General features: G+C 34.0%; 2 protein-coding genes across 4 annotated transcripts; one reads left to right on the top strand and one right to left on the bottom strand.

The window, feature by feature from the left end:
- Window positions 1–7366: 7366 nt before the first annotated feature.
- Window positions 7367–17645, top strand: LOC147290566 (uncharacterized). Of its 2 annotated transcripts, none has more exons than XM_086236845.1 (23): window positions 7367–7690; window positions 8070–8177; window positions 8873–8985; window positions 9653–9734; window positions 9872–10287; window positions 10497–10920; window positions 11078–11301; window positions 11591–11786; window positions 11946–12088; window positions 12190–12364; window positions 12501–12554; window positions 12969–13148; window positions 13425–13537; window positions 14007–14189; window positions 15175–15232; window positions 15695–15754; window positions 15890–15931; window positions 16030–16157; window positions 16250–16385; window positions 16466–16543; window positions 16672–16788; window positions 16894–16956; window positions 17049–17645. In XM_086236845.1, exons 1-23 carry the CDS (start codon window positions 7544–7546, stop codon window positions 17133–17135), a joined length of 3327 nt encoding a protein of 1108 aa, XP_086092971.1. In that variant the 5' UTR covers window positions 7367–7543; the 3' UTR covers window positions 17136–17645. The 2 variants fall into 2 exon arrangements, with proteins under 2 accessions (XP_086092971.1, XP_086092970.1); XM_086236844.1 differs by having other exon boundaries at window positions 8837–8985.
- Window positions 17646–17980: 335 nt separating this feature from the next.
- On the bottom strand, window positions 17981–22510 carry LOC147290565 (ferric reduction oxidase 2-like). 2 transcript variants are annotated; one of them, XM_086234799.1, is made up of 8 exons: window positions 22239–22510; window positions 21998–22100; window positions 21694–21894; window positions 21355–21589; window positions 19722–20049; window positions 19288–19531; window positions 18503–19206; window positions 17981–18310 (listed from the first exon to the last, which is right to left on the bottom strand). In XM_086234799.1, exons 1-8 carry the CDS (start codon window positions 22447–22449, stop codon window positions 18171–18173), a joined length of 2166 nt encoding a protein of 721 aa, XP_086090925.1. In that variant the 5' UTR covers window positions 22450–22510; the 3' UTR covers window positions 17981–18170. The 2 variants fall into 2 exon arrangements, with proteins under 2 accessions (XP_086090925.1, XP_086090926.1); XM_086234800.1 differs by having other exon boundaries at window positions 21694–21891.
- Between the last annotated feature and the right edge of the window lie 2137 nt (window positions 22511–24647).

Genomic DNA, 24647 nt, shown 5'->3' with positions numbered 1-24647 from the left:
AGCCTTCTTAAGTGGAAGCTTCTGTTTCGGGCCTTTCGGCTGTGCAGGTCTTTGTTTGATAGAGTCATCGGCTGTGACCTTGAGAATTGTGACTTTCCAATCGAGTTATGTGGGTCCTAGTTCAAGCTGTGTTGTGATTGGTGGGATGGTTAAGGGGGTGGGTATTTTGGTAATTTCCACTTGATGTGCCGCGTGGGTTACGTTGAATCTTTGTGTGAGTGAGTGAGTGTGACCCTCTTGCACGAGTGGCTAGAACTGCACACGTGTCACGTGGTGTAATTAGGAAAGGGATGGGAAGTGGGTGCTTATTGTTATCAGAAATTAATCTACTTGATTAGGCTTTGATTTTGTTGCAATTTATAATTAACCTAGTGATTAACTGATTACTCATTGTTCTTATCCTCCATAATTGACCATGTTATGTGTTAGTTAGTTAGGGGGCACTTGGTACATTTCCTAAATAAATTATATAAATCTATCAAGAGTTTTCAATTGTAAGTTTGTAACTTCCTTCTTCAATTTATTCTTGTATTTATTGACTTCTTTTACCTTGTTGAGTAATGGTATATGTACAAAGATATTGATTACATATTTGGTAAGTGACATTAAGTGACATTACTTTGAAAAATCTACACTAACATGTGTCATTCATCCGAAGGATGTACTGCCTATATACACGTCCTATTATAGGCAATCACGACCACATTCTCTTCTAACACAAACCAATTTCCCACAAATGCTCAATTAGCTAAAATTGAGGATCATTTATTTGATTTCCTCTTACAAAACAAAGTGGCATAGATGGATGAGTGGTAGAGAAAGTGAGTGAATGAATTGCTTGAATCACAAATCTTGAGAATTTATAAAAATTGATCAACTAATCTTCAGTTCAAGATACGAAATACATTCCCTAAGTCTACTACAATCCTTTCAACTCTAATTATCGACGATAGAATTTTGTGTCTCGCTTCTTAATATCAATCAAGCAAAATTATTATTGACAAATGCTCTTCTTGTGAGAAATTTGGTACCAAAAATAGTATGTGTATTTATATTTAATAAGAAATACTCCATACATATATGATAAGTAAATTAAGTACATATTACTTTTGAGTTTGTTATTTTTGTGGGTATCCAATACGGCAATACCCACTTTCATAAAATAAGAATGTCAAATTCTATACACCCTCTTGTTAAAATCTGATTATGTGAAATAAACATAACGTGCGTGATTTCATTTTTACAAGAGAAGTAAACAAATATCAAATATCTATATAGTAAAACAGAACGATTTTTGAATTATCTTCGGGTCCAAATGGTTGAGATCGTTTCGGCTTAAATCTAATGATCGATTATCTATTTCTCAAATTTATTTCTTTGTCCGTAAAAATTAATTTGTCGGCTCTTTCTTCTTAATTGGTTTGCGGCACAATAGCAAGAGCCGCATAAAGAAGGCTAGTATTCGCATATATTTACGTACCTTTATTCTTTACTTTTTGGTTAGGCTATTCAAGGTCCTTATATACATTTTATGTCATACAAAATGGAGATTTAGTATTTTATATTAAGTAATGCTAAAATGATCAAATTTTGTTTACCAACTTAAGGTGCGGTCAACTTATTATATTGCTTACTAGTTGGTATTGGATACATTACTCGTGATTCACTAAAATGTCATTTAAAATTGTAACCCTTTTATTATTATGCTTATTGGTCTATGTTAAGGTGAGGTTTTTCCTGCAATATATTTGGAGAAAATGCATCATTATTTACATCTAAAAAAGAAATATAAACATGGTCTTTTTCTCTTTATTATTATTTTCAATTTAGCATTGGGAGCATTATGTCTTTTCAGCATCAGCATGCATCTATATTATATATATATATATATATATATTAAATGTTTGCACGTGTAAATTTTGAGAAATTAGTGGTTTACGTAATGTTTAGAACTTTTAGAGGGTGAGACAATTTTTATTACTTTTATTAATGTATTAAATTACTAAGGTATCAGATTAACACAATCTTATTTAAGTAATATGTGCAATATATATATATATATATATATGGTTCATGAATAAAAGATATTTTATATTTGTGGTCTCACTAGGCTTAAATTATTATGAAAAAACCTGCAGATCAATAATTGCTCAGAAAACAAGGCTTAAAGGTGCATTAGCGATTATAAGATTAATTAGTGGATTCTTTAGCCATATTAAGTGAATAAAAGTTTTAGCTAATTGATCCCACGAATTAAAATGGGCCCAATTTTTCTTTTGGTTGGGGCCTAATGTATATCCCATTATATTCTTATAACTTTAGAGTTTAATTAGTACATTTTTCTTAGAAATACCTTCCACCTTTTCTTTTGGGTTCCATGGAAAATGAAACTGTCTTTCAGATTGATACATGTTTACAATTTTACATGCCATGTATTCTAGTATTCTTGTTTAAATCATTTACAAATTTAATTGGCTACAAGGCTTGGTCATTCTATGGGGTTATTAAAGCACTAATGATTGGTGTTAAACAATTTCACCCTTAATCAACATAGTAGGCTTATCCTTTTTGCATTAATTACATTAATTTTTCTTTTTTATATGAGGTAAGATGATTCAAACTTATCTATTGAGTAAAGAGAAAGAGAAATATCAATAAACAATAGCTAATTGAATATTTGTTATATCAATTATTATTGTTATAGTCATGAATTAGCACATCAATCATCGCTTAACTTATGTAATGAGAAAATATGACTCTTCTAACAATCATATAGTGGGTCGGCACTCGGCAGGTTAAACACACAAATAGCAACACCTTTTTGGCCAAGTGCAAGTGTCTTAAGGCCTTGTTTGGACATAATAAGCTTAGTTTAGTTAAAGAAAGCTAGCTAGACCAAAGTGAAAGGACTAGTGGGACATGGCCACTTTGAAGTTCATGCATGATAAGGTTAAGCAGAATCCAGAGGTCCATATATAAGAGAGAAAGGACACACACAGAGACTACAGACACATATAACGTCGGTGGTGCGACCCCTGGCCAACCAACAAGACGTGATGGTTGGATGTTGTCCATCAATCATCACCAATTTGATAGATATATGAAAACCATCAACCCCTTGAGAGATTTTAACTTCAAGACTTCGATGGATGCAACCCCAAGTTTGGGTCTGCTTGGCCATGCCTAGACATTCATGTCCCCAACTGCCCCTTATCATCGTTGTCACTGGCCCCATATTAAGCCTTCTTTGCTATCTGATGGACAACAAGTCATCAAAATGATCTGATCTTAGACCAATAGTCATGGACCATGGTCCGGTGGGAATTAAAGAAGAAACAAAGAGAATGGTGGCCAAGATAAACTACAATTGATATACATTATTAGTACATTTTCTAACTGTTTAATTAAGTTCTTTTTGGGTAAGTTGTTAGATGACACAGTATCAAAATTATACGTATTGCGTTTGGCTCCCATTAATTTGCTACTTCTTTGTATTGGCTTGCTAGCTTTATTTAATATTTTAAGTGTTTTGAAGTCAATGATTATATGACATGATATCATAAGCACTTTATTTATAAAAAAGTCTTGTATTCGATTTTCATTTTCCAGTATTTGTTTGTTTAACATACATATGATAATAGAGAGGGAGTTACATGTTATGGGGATACATCCCTCTCTCTCCTTTTTTTTTTTTTTTTTTTTTTTTCTTTATCGTGACACCAGTCTGTCCCTATAACAGAATATGAAAGTTATTATCATGATAATATGAATAGGAGGGACAAGAACAAATATTTTACTCGGTGCTTAAATTGTAGTGGAAGATTAAGTGAACGATTTTAAATTCGTACTTTAGCATATGCAAGCAGCTTCCCAGATGTTAATCTATTATCAATTGTGCTAATTATTAAAAGAACAAAAAGAAAATTCTTTGCTTGAGAGTCCACTAAAGTATCTGCCTAGCTAGCTATATGGTTGGCCACTAAAGTATCTGCCTATCTTATGTACTATGCACCCTTTATCTAAAGCCTAATCCTTCTTTTATGTTAAAGCTCTAATTAATTATAAATTTTTTACAAGGTTGTAAGGGTGTAGTGTCCTTGAGACTAGGGGTAACCCTTTTTGAGGTGCATTAATTGGGGTTCACCTTTTTAAACCTTACATGTTCCTTCATTTATTGGCCATCCCAATTAGACAAAAAATAAAATTCATAAAATGTAGTAAATGAAGATGTCAAGGGGCCCAAAGTGTTTGATCCATGTCTCCCCTTCCACAGTTGCACTCCCTCTCAAGCATGCACACCCACAGGCTTAAATGTAATCTTATCTTCTTCTCCATAATGTGGGCATTGCTTCATTGACCTTTGCTTTGGATTTTCTACTGGAGTCCTCTTAATTGGTGGTCCTATTGAATTCCTTTGTTTTTGTCTTGAGACACCCTTTTTTACTTTTCAATCATCTTCTAATGTGATTCATGATGCAGACACCATTTTGCAGCCATTCAATTACATCAACTGCCCTTGTTGCTGTCTTTCTCCTCTTTCCTTCTTTTATTTTTTCTTTCTTTTTAGATTTCAATGTATTAAATTGTTTAATGAGATCTTTTTGAAAGCATGAATAATGCATTCCTAAATTAAAGAGTATAGAAAAAGTGAAAAACAATGTTGGCTGTTGTACTTTCTTTCATCTCTCTCATCATTACACATTTTCGTCAAAATTGAAATAGTTCATTTTTAATATTTTTAGAGCTCATCTTTGCATAAAATCTAATTAGTACTAAATATATAACGGTGACAATTAAACTTATTATTCATTTATCTGATAATAGTTAGATGATTAAAATAATTTTTGATTTAATTAGTTAATATTTTACAAAATAATCTTTAAATGAGGATCTACAAAATAAATAGTACATTTTGATCATTAGACTATACACTACAAATAAGCAGGAGAATACAACTAGCATTTCTCCGTAAATCAATTACTATAAATATAATGTAATATACATCTAAGATTAAATATAATCATGATAGGTTGCTGTGCAGTGAGTATTATTATTGGATTAACGTACAAATTGGATATGAACTCATGTGCGCGCCGGTGCTTCTATACATTTATTTTCTTAAATAATTCACTGTACTGCCCGTACCTGCCTTAATATTCTAGACTTTAGAGTCATTATTTGATTATTATTTCATGCCAAATGTACTATGCTTGTAGCCTTGTATGGTCATGTATTTTAAGTTTTTAACGTTATTTTAGTGAAAACAAAAATGTATTTTATCGTAAGATTTTATTTGAGAATCAAGATTGTATTTTGTCGCTAGATCTGTTCTAAACTTCTAACTTCTAACTTAAACTTTTTTTGTTTCTTAAAATGACGGTTCACATATATTTTTTTTATTAATTGATTATTGTTTATAAGGTTTGAATTTAAGATTTACTTTTATAAAAAGAAATTGGGTGCCATCTATTGAATTAAATGGTTATTCACGACGATCCACATAATTAATGATCATGCTTAGTCTAATAATATAATACACATGTTATATATATCATCGTATATTATATGACAAAAAAAGAATCACTTATCATAGCGTACTATTACAGTATTACTTGCCTTCACGAGTAGTTTAAGTCGGGTCGGGTCAAGTCAAGCCAACAAAATAGAAAATCAAATAAACCAACTTCAAACACCTTTTGAGTCAATTTGGGTCTCCTAAATTTGGACTGTTAATATTGAACGATGACATCACAAGATCCATAATCCGGATTTATGTAGGAAATGTTCAAGCCTCAATAAGCAGGGCCCTCTTTTAGGCCCAATTAGGCCCAACAAGTTCCCAAAATGGACTTCTCATCCGGGCCTATTTAAGTATTTGGTAGACAATTGGGATGTCTTTCTGCATTCTTGTTCTCAATTGTTATGGCTCCGCCTATTCCCTATTCCGACAATTCTAAATTGTTAAGTTGATAATCCTATTTTTAAATTCTAATTTTATCTTTAAAATAAAAAATTTTAATTTTATTCGTCAGGTCATTCGACACTTGTTTGTTGAAATGTTTGTGGTTATTCGGTACCTAACTGTCGAACATTGGCAGAGTTTTCAGTAAGTAACCACCGAATGGAAATGAAAAAGGCATTCGGCAGTATTCTGTCGAACATTATCATTATATTCGGCCGTAAGCTACCAAACTCCTTAGTATATTTTGGTGGCATACTGCCGAGTGGGTCTGAGTGATTTTATAATTTTTTGCAAGAAATGGTAAAATAAGAAAAATTTGTCCAAAATATATTAGGGTGATCAACTCAATAATGGAGGTGGTAAGAATAGCCTCCATCTATGGTTATTCTTGCAATTCTTCTTGTTTATTCTCATACTTTATTATTTCATTGCCCTAGTGATCGAGTCCATGATTATGCTTTTTTGAGTAAGGGAAAAAAACCTTCCTGACCTACTTTCTTATCAAGTATGAGATCTTAGTTCAATTTTGACTATGCGGAATCACCTAGAATCTAGGTGATAGATGTTAAATTTTAAGTTAAATTCTCAATATGTGTAATCAACTACAAACTATATGTATTAGATGAATTTAGAAATCAGTTCAAGATTATATTGCACAACAATTAAGTTATATCTTCTATTTTGCCTTCTTGTTGAATTGCAACTAGCAAACAACAATGGAAATAACACATTGATGCAGTTAAGGCCAACCGAATTGAACTATGTTTATGAGACAAACTGAGGCTAATGTGGGAAGTTTCTATGTATAGGTTGGAAAATCCGAGGCTTAAGAATTAACTTTGTAACTTGGATTGGGCTCAACGTTGAATTGTTGAATTGATTGTAACACACCAACACTAACTCTAGCATTTTTACATGCATCGCATTCCATGTTGCAAATTTGCAATCAACGAAAAGTGACTTGCACATTTTTTTTGTTTGTGGAATTGGAAAATGAGTTTTCATTTAATAATAGAATTGAAACACCGAAAGAGAAAAGTAATTATTTTCTTCATATAATTTTAGTTTTCATTTAATAATATAATTATACCATCTCATAAAATATATACTAAAAAGTGAAAAAAATAATTATTTTCTTCATATAATTTTAGTTTATTGTGTGAAAATTGGATACTTATTATTCGTGTTTAGCAAAAATTTTCATAATATTCATGACTGTGTTAAGTAAAATCTTCTAACTTGGATAGGAGTCTAATCATCCTGTGGTATTATAAATTAGCCTAGAGGCTGTGTGGCTGATAAAGAAAACGACATATTCAAAGGGGTCGTATACGATTTACCAAGCGAAAACAACGAAATATACAGGAAGTGGTGAAAATAATATTGGTTCCAACTTCTCTGAGATCCATTCACCTGAAAATGGGTGAAACCTGAAGCAATGCATTCAGATCTCACTCACAAACTTTAATCTCCCTCTGATCCAATCCTTTTCTTTCTGAGATCACTCACAAATTACACGAAAAACCAGACCCAACTCAAAGAATTTACAATTAGAAATAGAAGAAGAAGAAGAAGAAGAAGATGTATATGGCATATGGATGGCCACAGGTCATCCCACTTGAGCAGGGTCATTGCCCTTCTTCCCAGAAGATCATATACCTCAAGGTCATCAATCGCTTACTGCTTGTTGTCTCTCCCTCTCACCTCGAGCTCTGGAGCTCTTCCCAGGTATACTTTTATGCTCTGTGTGTGTGCTTTGGTATACTTTGTGTGTTTATGTGTATCTGTTTGCGTTTTATTAAGATGGGTATTTGTGTTTATTGTGAAATTGGTGGGTACTGTGGAGATATATATGAGCACTGTTCACGTGGGTAGTACGCATTTCTGTTTTTTTTAGATAGGCTTTTGCGGGTTTGGGGTATATGCGAATTTATTAGCTCTTGATGTTGGTTTTGTAAATTTGGCGGGTATATGCATATATTTGTGTAACTATATATGCATATGGGTATGTGCATGTGTGTGCGTATATGTTTGAGTTTTTGTTTGATATGGGTGTGAATAAGGTGTTTGACATTGTTTTTTGTGTTTTTGGGCTGGTGGGATCCAGCATAAAGTGAGACTGGGGAAGTACATGAGGGATTCAGATTCAGTGCAGAGGGAGGGTGAGAATTTGCAAGCTGTGTGGAGCCCTGATGCTAAATTGATCGCCGTTCTTGTAAGTGTTTCATTGATTTCCAATGTATCTTAGTTTATACATACATTATACCAACTTGAATCTGCATACATTTGTTTGCGCATTGCACATGCTTTCTTATCTATGTAGTATGTATGTGTTATGCCCGAACAAGTACTGTAATGTGTATTTATGCATGCATGTAACCCATGACAACCATGTTGACTTGTGACTCCTTCGTTGTCATTACTTGTTTAGTGACTGTGCATTGCCAAGAAATCTGCGTGCACAGCACTGTGCTTTGTATGAGGTAGCATGCCAGTGTGCAAGTGCACCATTTTAGGGAAAATGAAAGTAAAACAGTTTAACTGATCAATGTCAATTTGGTGGTGAACTTCAATTTTTTGTATAAAGTCATCAATAAGTTTCTCTAGAAGTATGAGTATATTTTGAGTTGAACTTGATACCATTGGTGAAACTATGCTTTTCATAATTACACTTTACTTTTGTCTTCTCTTATTGTCGTTTATCTTTAGCTTTTGGACCAAGAATTATTGGTTATGATCCAAAAACATAATTTTCATGAGAAGAGGCATTGTCTTGTGAATTTATTAGTATTTCTCTTTTTCATTTTTCAAATTTAGCTCTAAAACTAAATTTAGTTGTTTCACCTTATTGCATTTGTTTATTTCTTTTGGCAGACATCGTCTTTCTTTCTTCACCTTTTTAAGGTTCAGTTTACAGAGAAAAAAATACAAGTAGGGGGGAAGCAACCCTCTGGTTTGTTTCTTGCTACCATATCTCTTCTTCTCAGCGAGCAGGTTCCATTTGCAGAAAAGGACTTGGCAGTGTAAGTATTCTTCTGAATTTGATTTAGAAAAGTAGTTTTTGACTGTTGAGTTATCAATATAATGTGTGGAGTCCGATTGGATAACATATAATATCTAGTGTCCGCATAGTTATCCACCAATGTTTGTTTAAAGGTTTTAGGTATTAATCAAATGGAACTAGTCAGATAATTCTTATCGATCATTTAACTAGCTGCATGAAAATACCCTCGGGCAGGCCAGAGGGCTTGAATACACTTGACACCTTTTATTCTGTACCACCTGAACAGAAGTATGAATAATAAATAAGATTTTGCATGGAGAAAGATACATGACACAAGAATTTGCATTGCTAATGTCCTCATGTTCAAACATGCTCTGTTTGTGTTATAAAGAAATTTCTTCATCAGTTCATGAGTGTCATAGTTGCCAACTTATGATAGAATGATTATGCAACATCATTGTTCTATCATAATTCAAACCTTCTTGCATATTATAGTCAACTCTCTTTTAAAATCCTTTCTGACCTTATTTGTCCTAGTTACATTTAATCTTGCATTTAATTTTTGTTTTATGATGTTTCCTAAAACGACATATGGAGGCATTTTTATTTATTTATTAAGTAATCTCGCAAGGTACTCTGATTGTTGGAGTTTTTAATTACTTTTCTTCTAATGTTTCTCTTTTCAGGAGCAATATTGTTAGCGATAACAAACATATGCTACTTGGAATTTCTGATGGATTATTATATAGTATATCCTGGAAAGGGGAGGTAAAAGAAAATATGACATGCATTAGCTATCACGAAATGTTCCAATGCACTGTAGTCTAATGTCTTTGTTTAAGGAGTTGATGTATTACCTGCTTTTTGAACAAAGGTGTTGAGTAAGATTGTGTTTTTATGTACAGTTCTATGGGACTTATGAACTTGATCCATTTCCACCTGATGGCAGTGAAGTTATCCCATCACCACATTCTTTAGATAATGGCAGTTCCTCGAAAGGGGTTCCAGGAACTGTGATTTCCAATCATTGCAGCTCCAGGAAGTCTGCTATTATCCAGCTGGAGCTTTGCTTTCCAATGAGGTTGCTATTAGTGTTGTATTCTGATGGACAACTGGTATCATGTTCTATAAGTAAGAAAGGTTTAAAGCATGCTGAATCTATTAAAGCTGAGAAAAGGTTGGGGGTTGGTGATGCTGTATGTGCTTCAGTAGCTTCAGAGCAACAAATCCTTGCTGTCGGTACCAAAAGAGGGGTTGTAGAGTTATATAATCTTGCAGAATCTGCATCACTGATCCGAACTGTGTCTCTATATGACTGGGGGTAAGTATGGGATCTGAGTATAGCTTGGGGTGGAATATTTTGGTAGGGTTGAGCTTCACCTTATTAGGGGTCATATAGTTTTACCTTTCTTTAACAATTCTGACTAGGTGTATTCTGGTACCAAACTGTTTAAATTTGATTGGTGTTGTAGGTTTCCGATTTCAATATGTATGCTAGAAGCTAGATGACATGGCCTTTTTCTTTTTCAGATACTCAATGGAAGACACTGGATCTGTCAGTTGCATTGCATGGACACCTGATAATTCTGCATTTGCAGTTGGGTGGAAATTAAGAGGACTTACAGTTTGGTCCGTTTCTGGTTGTCGTTTGATGTCAACAATCCGTCAGATAGGTTTAAGTTCAGTATCGGTTAAGCCAATCCATGAATGTAAATATGAGCCTTTGATGAGTGGTACCTCACTGATGCAGTGGGATGAGCATGGATATAGGCTTTATGCTACTGAAGAGCGATCTTTGGAGAGAATTCTTGCATTTTCCTTTGGTAAATGTTGCCTTAACAGAGGAGTTTCAGGCATGACATATGTTCGTCAAGTGATATATGGTGATGATCGATTGCTCGTCGTGCAGTCTGAAGATACTGATGAACTTAAAATGCTACATCTTAACCTTCCAGTTATGTCCTTAAATCACATTCTCGATATATATTCCTCATTTGAAGTTTTATAAATTGGATGAAATTTTATGTCTTTAAGATTCTCTGATGAGAGATTTTTTGTTGTTGTATTTTCTGTATGTTTTCATCATATTTATTTTAATAACTTTGGTCCAGGTTTCTTATATCTCCCAAAATTGGCCAGTTCAACATGTAGCGGCTAGCAAGGATGGAATGTACTTAGCAGTTGCTGGTCTCCATGGGTTAATCATATATGATATACGATTGAAGAAGTGGCGGGTGTTTGGAGACATTACTCAGGAACAAAAGATTCAGTGCAAAGGTTTGTTATGGATGGGGAAGATTGTTGTCGTCTGCAACTACATTGATTCTTCCAACACGTGAGATTACTATCCATATTTTTAAATGTTTGCATAGTATAATCTTCCAAGATTGTTTTGGTCTTCAACAATTTCGTAGTTTGTTTTAATGGTTGAAATGCCTAGGCACCTACCTTACTGGTTGCTAAGCCCCTTCCTTGTCTATTATGCCATTCATAATTTGTGTATGGGTTTATCTCTAGTTTTTATAATGTCCATTCTATTTGTTCTGTAGGTACGAAGGAATTTTTAATTTTTTTTATTATGCAGGGCTGGATATTTATAATGGTCAAATAATTTTTAATTGCAGGTACGAATTGCTTTTTTATCCAAGATATCACCTTGATCAGAGCTCGCTACTTTGTCGAAAACCATTGCTTGCCAAACCAATGGTGATGGATGTCTATCAAGAGTATATACTAGTCACATATCGCCCATTTGATGTACACATATTCCATGTGAAATTATTTGGTGAATTGACACCTTTCACTACTCCAAATTTACAGGTAAAGGAATGTTTTCTAGTTGTTTTTCTTTAATGGTTCCATTGAAAATTGTACTCTCTACAGATGACTTTATACTCACTATTTGATTTGCTCACTAAGTGAGAATAATTTAGTGAAAATGATTCTCCATACATTTTTAAGTGATAAAATGACAAACAGCTTTCTACAGTACGAGAACTCTCGATAATGACTGCAAAGAGCCATCCTGCAGCAATGCGCTTTGTCCCCGATCAGCTTCCAAGAGAGTGCATTTCGAACAATCACATTTCTGATTCAGATCCTTTATTAAAAGAGCCTGCAAGGTATCTATATGCTCTTCAAAATGATGCATAGATACATTTTTTTTTTTTGGGTACAAATGCTTAGAGCTAACATGTTTCTGAATGGATGCATGTTTTGCCAGGTGTTTGATATTGAGAGTTAATGGGGAGCTTTCACTTCTTGATTTGGATGATGGACGTGAAAGGGAGCTTACTGATTCTGTTGAATTATTTTGGGTTACATGTGGTCAATCAGAGGAGAAAACAAATCTTATTGAGGAAGTTTCATGGTTAGATTATGGCCACCGAGGAATGCAGGTAATGAACTGTTGAAATTTCATATTATGGCTTTGATATCATGTCAAAATTTGTATAACTTTATCATTTTTGAGCTGTACTCACAGTAATTTGTACTTGTCTGATATTTATTCTGGTTGGAAGTTTATTTTTACAGGTTTGGTATCCATCTCTGGGTGTTGACCCTTTTAAGCAGGAGGATTTCTTGCAGGTACATATGTATTTAAGAAACAATGTTCTCTATGTTGTCGATTTTTGACAGATAGTATTAACCAGAGAGGTTGAATCCTTGTATAATATGTTTCTCTCATTTTATCAGATGGTGTAAATTATAATTTTTCATTAATGGTTATTAACTTATATCCTTTCTTTTCTTTGGGGGTTCTTTATATTATTTTTCTCTTCCACTTCACTTCAATGCTTGTTTATTTGACCACCTTCATTTTAAGGCTTTATATTTGATGACTTATCTTGTTCTTAAAAAAAAATAGAACAAAATGTTTTTAAGCTTTTGTTTATTGGAGTTGTTAACTTTTTTTCTAATTGGATGAAGCTTAGTAGAACTTCACTTATTATGGCCTGTCCATTTTCTCTGATTGGTTAAGTGACTGACTGTCATTTTTAGTTGGATCCGGAGCTTGAATTTGATCGTGAGGTATACCCTCTGGGACTTCTTCCAAATGCTGGTGTTGTTGTCGGTGTTTCACAGAGATTGTCATTTTCAGCCTGCACAGAGTTTCCATGTTTTGAGCCAACTCCGCAAGCTCAAACTATATTGCATTGTCTTCTAAGGCACCTTATTCAGGTAGTAATTGTTTTTTTTCTTTGATTTGGGGTGGGCGGTGTGTAGCATATTGGAAAGATATGAGTATTTTAATTTGATAAGCTATGAGTATCAATTTCATAAACTATAAGAAAATTGGAGTAATATGAATGATACTGGTGATCAGACTTCTTTTAATCATTTATAAGATATGGGTTCTGTGGAATATTCTTTTGACAAGCATGAGTGTGATGTTTATAGTGTTCTGTGCTTGGTTTAAAATATTCTTCCTGGTTGATTTGGTTCTGTGTCTGCTAGAGGGACAAAAGTGAGGAAGCTTTAAGGTTGGCCCAATTATCAGCAGAAAAACCTCATTTTTCTCATTGTCTGGAGTGGCTTCTCTTTACGGTATTTGATGCAGAAATTTCCAGGTATGTCTAATCAGGATAAAGAAAATCAAACCACATCTAGTATAAGGACTTTGAGCATCAATTCTGCTCTTAGAATAACTAATTATGGTCATCATTACCTATAAATATAATAGCTTTCTTGGAACCAAAAATTACTGGGAAACTTAATGGGCATGATTAGATGCTTTCCCCACCCTTGAATCAGTAAATTTTTTAAGAAAACTTAGTAGAGTGTGACCCTTTGAACCTGGTATAATGAAATGATTGAATGATTGAGAAATGAATTATTCTAGCTGAATAATTAACTTGCAATTGATTGTATAAAGTGTTTTGGTGACTGGGGTACCTAGGTGTGCAGTGTGCCCCCAGATGTCCTTTACTAATCTAACATTCTAATCAGGATTAACTCGGCTTTCCTTTTGCAATATGTTCATGCTTTCTTTGTGTTTTGGCCATATGCTAAAGCTTAAATGTAATTATATTTTTGCAGGCAAAATGCAAACAAGAATCAGGTATCTGTCCCTAAATCTGCAAAGAGTTCTTCTCTCTTAGAGAAGACCTGTGAGTGGCTCAGAAATTTTCCGGAATATTTTGATGTGATCGTCAGTGTTGCAAGAAAAACTGATGGTCGACATTGGGCAGATTTGTTTTCTGCTGCCGGGAGATCAACAGAGTATATTTTTCTTTTGTTTTTAAATGATTTTATTGAAGCCTCGCAGTGTATAAAGACATATATACTTAGAAATTCTGTAACAAAGCTAAGCACTGATGTTTCTAAATATGGTTTGTTATGCGAAAAAAACCTGTTAAAAATTTATTTTCTTTCCAGTATCTTAATGATTGGACTAGCATACCTTTTTAGTCAATTGATCTTAGGGCTTTTGCATAATTTTTCCTTAGTTTCTACCCCATTTAAAGTCAGAGTTATTGTCTTGTCTTTTAATGTTAGAGTCATTATCTGGTCTCAGTAGATAAACTGTGAGTGATTTAGGATCAAATTCCTCAAACTTTTTATTGCTTGTCATTCTAAGTACTTGATTCTGTTCCATAATCAGTTATTCGAGCCAGGAAACATACTTTTTGACATCTGGATACTGTTGAGGTATAAAAGGCTTATGTGAAGCATTGTCATGCATGAAAGTGGAAGTGAGCTATAAATAGAAAAGGAATTTCTTATTAGTCAATTTCATTTTTTATATTTGAAATGTCCTTTGTCTGATTTCTGTTTTAAAGCAATTTTTTAGAATATTTTTTACTCATTGCTTTAGAAGTGAAAAAGGAAAACTTTCACAAATTACAGCTATTGAGGAAAATAATTTATATCTTCGATTATTATTATTATTATTCTGTTTTAACCCTGTTGGTATGTGAACTAATTAAAATATGATTTAGCAATAAGTATGATGTTAGAAATTTATTTGGATAATTTATACTTAGCACCCATCATTTTACCAACCACTGACCTACCGCCTTGCAATCATTTAGTGCTTGTTATGCCATATGGTCTGCCTGATGAAACAAATGAGTTGTACTCTATTGATACAAAGTTTTTTTTGGTCGAATATTGATCCCACAGTTTATTTGATATATATTGTTGTCATCTTTTCAATCATAAAAGTTGTGACCATCTTTATTCTTTTTTCTTTTTCAAAATTCAGGTTGTTTGAGGAATGCTTCCAACGTAGATGGTACCGGACTGCCGCCTGCTATATACTTGTAAGATATTGGATAGAGGAATATTGTGCTTCAGTTTTTTTTCTTTTTCTTTGACTTCTGACATAAGCTTCCCTCATTAGGAGGATTAGTTGGAATTTTCCTCAGTATAATATATGATTCTTGCACACTTTCTGTTATGAATGGGAGTGCCGTTTAAATGTGACAACCTATGCTTTATCAGATAAATTGCATCCGCTTCTGTGTTGTTCAGAGTAGAAAAAATTGAAACTTACATTTTGCACTATGATCAATGCATATGAGAAGCACAATTCTTGAAATATCGTGTACTTATGCTGTAGTTGCATGGGTGTGCATAGAAGTGAGAACTATGTCCCCATTTTTTCTGCATCACTGGCTAAATTTGAAAAACTTCTAATTTTTACTGGAGAAAATATAGTAAAAGATGGCCAACCTGTGATGCTTATGTATTTCAATTAATTCATGTGATTTTGAATGCCCCAGGTGATTGCTAAGCTTGAAGGTCCTGCAGTCAGTCAGTATTGTGCTTTGCGTTTATTACAGGTAGACGTCTGGTAGTAGGTTACCATTTTGAAATTGATTCTCTTTCTATTTAGTGTGCATGCACGTAGGTTCTTGTTTTTATTTTTTATTTTTTCTTGAGAGATGTTTCTTACAAGGATGATCAACCCTATGCAGGCAACACTGGACGAATCTTTATATGAACTCGCTGGGGAACTGGTATCTGTTTGGACAAAGTTCATGTGCTACTTTTAGTTGCAGCAATAATAGCTGAATCTTGTAAAGGGGATAATAAAACTTTTTATTTTCACTATTAGGTAAGGTTCTTGCTGAGATCTGGAAGGGAATACGAACCAGCATCAACAGATTCAGATAGACTCTCTCCCAGATTCTTGGGCTATTTTGGTTTTCGTTCTAGTTACAGAAAGCAGTCCTTGGATAAGAGGTTGATGCACTCTTTTGAACTTTTTTGCATGTTTCAGACCCAACTTGACAATATAAATGAGACTAATTAGGCATTATTTTCCTTTGGAGCAGCACCTCATTGAAGGAGCAGAGCGCACATGTTGCTTCTGTAAAAAACATCTTAGAAAGCCATGCTAGCTATTTGATGTCAGGCAAAGAGCTCTCAAAGCTAGTTGCTTTTGTGAAAGGCACTCAGTTTGATTTAGTGGTAAGATAAGCTTGCAGTTGTCATTAGGATTATTTTGTTTTTACTGCCAAGTGATTCTAAGTTCCAACAATTTAATGCAGGAATATCTTCAACGAGAGAGATATGGATCTGCTCGGTTGGAGAATTTTGCTTCAGGGCTTGAACTAATTGGACAAAAGGCATCAGCATCTGAAAATCCTTTATTCTCAGTCTTTTGTTTTTTAAAATTAAGCCACATTGTCAGACAGCTTACAAAGTTGTTGCTTTTCCCCCTTTACTGAATGAACACTATCTTTTATGTTTCCAGCTCCAAATGGGTACACTGCAGAGCCGGTTTGATGCAGAATTCCTTTTGGCACATATGTGCTCTGTCAAGTTCAAAGAGTGGATTGTTGTCCTTGCCACTCTTTTAAGACGATCTGAGGTATAATTGGCTTCATTTCTCAGAAACCTCTGACATATGATGAGCATGTCGGCATCTTGTTATTTGTGAATTTGCTTTTAACAGCCATTTTTGAAATTTGCATAGGTTCTGTTCGATCTTTTCCGGCATGATATGCGGTTATGGAAAGCATATAGCTTCACCCTGCAGGTAATTGTTGCTTAAAGCATTGTTAATAATAATTGACATATATATATATATATTAAGATTAATCTGCCCTTATATTGATCTATGATTTTCAGTCACATCCTGCATTTTCTGAATACCATGATCTGCTTGGAGATTTGGAAGAGAAACTTTCATCCATTGCAGCTTTCGAAGAGAGATGAGGTTACAATTGTATCTGTAAATCTTTCTCCTGCTTGACAAAAGATTGATGGTCATTTAGTAATTTTTCTCAATGAACATCTCTTTTGCGGAGTTACAAATGTTGATCAGATCACATAAAGATCAATAAGCAACTAACTCACACAGCTGAACAGGCATCCATGTATTGAATGGAGTGGATGATGAGCACTAGTAGGCGACATCGTGGGTCTGTTCAAATACAAGTTTTTTATTTCAATAATTAAATTACTGGCCTCATTGAAAGTGTCAAGATATTCTTGTAGATAAGGATGGTTGGAAACTTCTGCTGGGAAGTACCATGCAAGGTTTCTTGCTCAGAGATTTGTTTTTTATTATCTTTGTTTTTTGTTTGTCACATTTTTTATAATCTGTTTTTGGGCAGTATTGTAAGGGCTATTTGTATGAGTAATTTGTGCTGAAGCTGAGCCTAGTTTCAATGTTTTGCAATTTTTAAGCAGAAAATAAAAGTTCAATATTTTGCATTGTTTTGATTCCTCTAATTTTTAGGCCCAAATAAGTTGGCGCCATGCTGCTTAATTATTATTGTTTGATTAGTCATGCTGCTTAATTAGGAGTGATAGTTGAATTTATGCACTCAATTCAGACCACAATAATTTATCCTTTGTCACAATTTAAGATAACTAGTAAAGTTGGTGATTCACCAAAAGAAAAAAGAGGGCTCCTAATTAGTTCCAAACAACATTAAAGTCATGAGATCTAGTTTCATTTTGGATAATTTCATGTTAGGATAACCCATTTTGTAGAGGCTGTGATTTCTTTGAACATTAAAGATATGTTCATTAAACAAAGAAGAAAGACCAGAAGATAAAGCATCCCCTTTAATATATTAATTGATACCAGAACATTTGCACTTACAATTTATTTTTGTACTGCTAATTATACATTTAGGCTTACAGTCGCGAAAGCCTGGAAGAAGAAGGAGCATGTGCAGAAAACCAAAAGTTTCACATCACCCATACATTCATGCATAAGCATAGCATAGATGAGTCGGTAAATCACCAGCTGAAGCTGATGGACTCAAAATGCATATTTTTTGTCAAACCCGATGAACAAATGGTTGCAACCTCATGCCGCATCCCCTTTGGACCACTAACAAGAACCCCAACACTTGATTCTTTGCGCTCAAATAGTATCTCTGCAAAAGATAAAAAGAATCAAGGTTTCAGCTCAGCAATAACCAAAATACTAGACACTCAAATTTGACCAAATGATGTGGCAAATGATATGACGGTATCCTACTAGTTAGAAACACTGACACATCATTTGAGAAAGCAGATATGGTGAACAATTTGAAAACAATAGTATTACTGACAATAAAATGACTTACGCTTGAGGTCAGGTCTTTGACCATAGTGCACATTGGTTGCTTGGGCAAGGGACTGTTGGGGGAGGCTCTCCAACTCTCTATCAGCATTATAAAACAGTGAGTTTGGTGTTCCCATTGGTGATGACCCTTCCAAGTTCTGGATCTGCTTTGCTTCCATGGCATTCTTTTTCTTGTTCCAAGAAACTGCTGCAGTAGCTGTGGCTACTATGGAGATGCATATAACCAACATGTTAATCAAAGACTTCCAAGCATATGGAAATTTTTTGTTGGTGTTGTGATCGATTGGATAAATGTAGAAGCGGTTAATAATCCCAAGCAAGATGAGGAACATGATGAAGGAAGAAGCTATTATGAGGCCAAGCCAAAGCCAGTGGTTTGTGCCCAAAATGGCTGATATGGGTGCATCAGTTACATGGGGCTTGAACCATATTGCTCGAAGTCCCTTCGAGCCATCTTTGGGTTCTTTGTCTCTTGTCACATAAGCCTCGATTTGCAGGTCCAGATTGGAAAGGTCATATGGGGTGCTGGACATTGGAAGAATAAGGTTTAGCATGGTGAGGTCTGAGGAGTTTTTGAATGCACAGATTAAAATCACTTTTGGGAGCTTGCATTTGAAGGCTGTGGACATGAAGAGAAGCTCCCGGATTATGGAGATGAAAGGGGTGATGCCACTGCCTCCACTCACCATCACAAGGGTCTCATGCCTACAAAAAGATGCCATTCATTAGGAAGTGTGATCTCAACATTAAGTTAGAGAAAATCTGTTTTCTTATGGTGCAAGTTACCTTAGAAAATGAGTTGAAGCAGGTCCATAAGGCCCTTCAACAGCGAACTCAATCCGATCCACTGGAGAAGGAGCTGAAACCATTTGGTAAAGCTTCTTGGTCCAACTTCCTTCACCTTTAATGATGATGCTCATCCTTTCTGGTTCCAAATTACCGTTGGAAGTAACAGTGAAAGGATGCCACTGCAACTTGGAAATACTAGGCACATTTATGAACATGATGCTTGTTGGATTATATTTCAACCCTGCCAATACAAAACACACGAACAAAATTAATCAACAATAACAATTATTTGTAAATATGAGAAATTGTCTGTTGTCAGACAATCTGGGATATTATATTGTTAAATTATCAATTTATATAATTAACAAAGTGAAGTTGATAGTTTGACAACATAACATGTTATGTTATTAAATGTAGACAAATGATAATACCTGGGGTCTTGGCGAAGTTGAGTTCTAGGGTTTCACATGGCAAAACTCGTGCGCAGATTAGTCGTGCTCTTTTTCGGGATTGTAAGTATCTCAAGAACCGATCAACCAAGAAGAGGTAGAAACCAGGGAGCATAATGCAAGCATAGGAGATGCCAACATGAAAGATGAAGAAGATCATGAAGAGGATGTAAAGGTAGTGAGCGTAGAAGAAGAGCTCAAAGACTTTACGCCTAATGCGAGGGATGGCAGTCCCCCACATGACTAGTCCACATAGCAAAGCTACCTCTCCTGCTACATTTGATACGCCGGTTTTATCCCATTTTACCATCTACAATTGAAACAAACATGTAACACATTAAAAATGCTTAAAAAGAAAAACTTAGGGCCGGTTTGGTATTCTATTCAAAAATTTTTTTTTTCAAAAACAATAAAACAAGGTTTAGGCAAGAAAACGTAATTCAAAAACATGCCTCTTTTAAAAAATGATAAAATATCGTTTTTCTCATTTTTTTTTTACACTTTCTTCTTTTTTAGCTGTCATCATTTTTTAAATTTAAAAATTATTTTTAAATTTCATACCAAACAAGTTTTTAAATTTTAAAAATTGATTTTGAAAGCTCACATTAAACAAAAAAATCTTAATTTTTGAAAAAAAATTTTGAGTAGGATACCAAACGGGCGAAGTTGGTTGAAAAATGTATTAAAAAAAAAGGAATATTATGGATATTTAAAAATCTAACAATAGATCTCATGGACTCAAAGACAAAGTGAACACTCATTCTTTTCCTTTTGGATTTTCTTTTTGGGGTTACAAAGTCAACCCTCATCCCTTCTTTCTTCATTGATTTCTTGTAGACCAGTTGGTATCACTTTGGTCGTTAAATATGGGCCAAAGAACTGAGAACTGTTGTGGGCCTCATAAAATGTTAGGCTCAGTCCACTTTGAAAGGTACTAATCAAAGCCACTTCCAAAAATGCAGGGTTAAAGTGTACACCCACTCACTAACTGGGTCCCACCAGCAGTATTTCTAGCTCAAATCAAAAGAAACTCTCCTAAACCCTAAACTCTCTGGTGGGGCGGTCGCTGTACGACCTGGGGTACGTGGACTATCATACGATTGCTTAAATGAATGCATAACACTTTTTAAATATGTGTAGAAACGTACTATAAAAGTCATGCGTAACTGTCCAATTAATATGAAAAAGAAAACAGCGGCCAATAAAAAACGAAAAAAGAAATTTATTTTATGAGAGAATACGTTTTCTCCATAAAAGGGAAAACTTGGAATTGACCTTAGCTTTCCCTAAATTAATATACGTTACCAAGAGAACTTTGTTTGGCATCATATTTCTTGGATATATTCTCTATAAATTTTGTGAATATCTCATTGTTTTTTGGTCAGAGTTTCTATCCAAGAGAAGACCAAAAAAGCTTATGTTGGCCGTTTTGATGAAATACCAGTTCCCAATGACACACTATTAAATTTTCCAATTAAACTATTAAAATTTCTCTTATATTTAGAAGAAAATCAAACGAAACAATTCACAGTCCATGACTCAATTGGATATATATTTTCTAAATATATACTTGACTTCGACCAATATATATATATGTACTTGATTTATTTATTACCTTGGAAATTTCATGTGTAACAGCCCAATAGATGATGTAACCAAGGCCATGAGCTGTGAAGAGTGTCATGACCATGTGTCCAAGCCATATATGGTATTTGATGCTGGCCTCAGAAGTGAGCCCAACCAGTGGCAGAATTGAAGACCCACGAGCCACAGGGAAGAAGAGACAGGCAAGGCATATGTTCCCCACAAGCCCTAGTATCAATGCTGCACTCTCCAACTTAGATTCCCATCTGCCAAACACACAAAGATTTGTGTTCAATCTCTAATTTCAGCACAATTCATTTAAAGGGTATTTGTCAAATTTGTGTTTATTTGATAAGAAATTAAATCTTACACTTTTTCATGGTTTTTTGCTGCTGATTTTGGGGTGATTGTGACAAAACTGTTGTGTATGTAGGTTGAATAAGACCACACTAGGAGAACAATGAACATGATGAAGAAGGCAAGCTCTATGCTAGAGACAATTCCTAATGGGCCTTTCACCAACATAGGCTGTTTCCATATAGCAAATCGATCCTTTTTGCCTTTAATGCTGCTGATGATCATGATCATGAAAATTAAAAATTAATTTTCAATATTAATAGGCAATATTAAAAAAAAGAAGGTGATCAAGTACTAATAACAATATTAATTAGTACCTTTCCATTTTGTAATCATTCAACTTCTTTCCCAGATGGAGATAGACACAACCCAATGCAGCAATGAACAAAATGGGGAATGAGTATATCAGAAACCTCGAACCTGCAGCAAGCATGCATATATGTAACATATATATAAGATATACAATAGCATTAAGCAATTAATAATGGACATACCCTTCTTCTAATTAATTAGAAATTAAAGCATGCAAGATTAAGATTAAGATTTTGGATTAATTGCCTTGTGCTCCAAAATAGGTTGAGGAGTTGGCCTTTGCTTTGATTGCAGGCGACCAGATTTGCTTATATGTGTTGGTGGGCATCATGATCCAAATTAGAAGACTCCCCAGAGACACTAGCAATATTGGTAGCAGCCTTATTGCTGACCTTACCATCCTGATTCCTTCATGGGAAGGAGGTGATGAACTTTTAACTACCACCTGTGCATCCATATCTATCTCTCTCTCTCTCTCTCTAGCTCTCTCTTTCAGGTAGAGAGAGATTTTTGGGTGCTTAGCTAGGGAGCTGAGTGTGACTTGAGAGAAGTACGTTGTTGATGGAGAATGTGAGTGGAATTGGGATATATTTATAGGGGGAATGTTTGTACTATATAATAATGCATACATAAAATCTAGGCTTAATTTGGACTTAAAGCAGCATGGTTCATGTCACTGGTGCACTGTTAGGAGGGAACTATATATATAGAGGAGTGCTCTAGAGCTAACAAGTTAATAAGATAATATAACGCTAACTATCATTTTGAGCCCACTAGACAATGTAATTTCATGATCTGAACCGTTTATTTTGTAGGCTCTTATTTAAAGATCATCCTTAAAAAAAAAGTAACAAAATCGGAAATCATTTAGCCAACTATTAGTAAGCTAATTGTGCTCATGTAAATGGACGAACACAATTTTTTCAATAAAACATGAAATGATTGTAATGATAATCGAATGACTAAATGATTTCTGATTTGGTTGATTTTTTGCAAGGTTAATCTTTGAATAGAGACCTAAAATATGAACGGTTTGGATTATAAAATTACATTGTGTAGTGGGCCCAAAATGATGGTTAGTATTGTATTATCTTATTAACTAGTCAGCTTTAAAGCATTTATGTATATATATATATATATATATATTTGTTTATCCAAATTAAATTTGGGTGACACTTATCAATTAAGGCCGGCGAGCTAGCTATATATATGATCAAGTTGATTCATTTAATTTGAAGTCAACCACAAGTATATGTGCTGCAAGGGCCATGCAACATTTGATGATTGTTTCATAACCCCTTATTATATCTTATACTGTTTGTATTATGGAAATATCAAACCACACTAATAGTAATTAACAAATTAATGATTATATTAATTCTTTTTTAAAACATTGGTATATTAGTGCTCTACAATTTGTATATGAGTGATGTGAAGATGTCACACCCCATATAAACATCTTGTTCGTAAACTTAATTTTCCAATCCCTTACAAAATTTAGAGGACAAAACAAAAGAACGGTGGTTTTAACTTTTAATCAATTTACTCAATAGTGTTTTTATAATACAAAAAAAAACTTAGCTGTAAAGCCTGTAATGGTAGTATACACCCTTATTATCATAATAAGTAGTCATATCATATAATTAAGAGAAAAATTTACAAACATGACACATACTTTAATGGTAGTTTCATTTCAGGACATTAATTTTGTTTTATGCTAATGAATGAACACATATTTTTATTTTGTGTCAATTAAGGACCATGTTTTTTTTTCAGTTTTTATCTCAACTTTGGCCCGACGTTGAACCCATCAAAACTCTACTAAATTCAGAAAAAAAAAAAATTATACTGGGTTTAAAGATATGCATCTTCTTTTTACACCATATAAAGATCACCCAAATCGGATATCTACAACTCCAGATAATCGGCCATAAAGTAGGTACCCGAAACTATCTGATTTTTTAAATTTTTTCGCAGAAGTCCGATTGGACAGTTTCGGGTACCTTAATTTTGGGCCAATTATATGGAGTTGTAAATGTTCGATTTAAGTGATTTTTATATGGTTGTAAAGAAGAGATGCATAGTTTTAAACCAAGTATAAGTTTGCTAGATTTGGTGGAATTTTAATAGATCCAATATCGAGCTAAAGTTGAGATAAAATAGGGTTCTTAATTAACATAAAATAAAAGTATGTGTCTTTCATTAACACGAATCAAAATTAATATCCTAAAATAAAACAACCATCAAAATATGTTTCATGTTTGTAATTTTTCTCTATAATTAATATATGACGAGATATTATATATACACTCTCAAGTATTTTATCTCAAAGAAAAACTTATATACAACCGTGGTAAAAATTAACCAATTGCTATAATTTGTCTTTAATTTTCACCTAAGAGTATATATATCTATTTATCTCTATTTATTTTATCAAGTATGATGAGAGAAATTACACCTGTAAATTTATTTCCTTAATTTTTCCTCTGTACAATACTGCCCCTCTTGCAGCTGATCACACTCAAAACTCCATTCGTGTACGGACCTTACAGTAAGGTAAGGTACGGTAAACTAGGATTGATTAAAGTGCACGTGGCCACGTGTTTAATTGTGATTTCGTAAGGCAGGCCCGTGTCTTATGTGTGTATTGCATGT

The sequence above is a fragment of the Dryas octopetala genome, chromosome 3, assembly GCF_963921425.1.
Source record: "Dryas octopetala chromosome 3, drDryOcto1.1, whole genome shotgun sequence".
NCBI lineage: Eukaryota > Viridiplantae > Streptophyta > Magnoliopsida > Rosales > Rosaceae > Dryas > Dryas octopetala.
The sequence above is the reverse complement of the archived record's forward strand: the minus strand, read 5'-3'. Positions and strand labels throughout refer to the sequence as shown.

Excerpts from the sequence above, each read along its gene's own strand:
- LOC147290566 (XM_086236844.1), top strand. The coding sequence starts at position 7,544 with ATGTATATGGCATATGGATGGCCACAGGTCATCCCACTTGAGCAGGGT. Across the intron at positions 12,365-12,500 it reads ATGGCCACCGAGGAATGCAG|GTTTGGTATCCATCTCTGGG; the intron begins GTAATGAACTGT and ends TTATTTTTACAG. Across the intron at positions 15,932-16,029 it reads ATGAACTCGCTGGGGAACTG|GTAAGGTTCTTGCTGAGATC; the intron begins GTATCTGTTTGG and ends TTTCACTATTAG.
- LOC147290565 (XM_086234799.1), bottom strand. The coding sequence starts at position 22,449 with ATGGATGCACAGGTGGTAGTTAAAAGTTCATCACCTCCTTCCCATGAA. Across the intron at positions 20,050-21,354 it reads TTACACATGAAATTTCCAAG|ATGGTAAAATGGGATAAAAC; the intron begins GTAATAAATAAA and ends TTTCAATTGTAG. Across the intron at positions 19,532-19,721 it reads CAACTTCGCCAAGACCCCAG|GGTTGAAATATAATCCAACA; the intron begins GTATTATCATTT and ends TTGTATTGGCAG.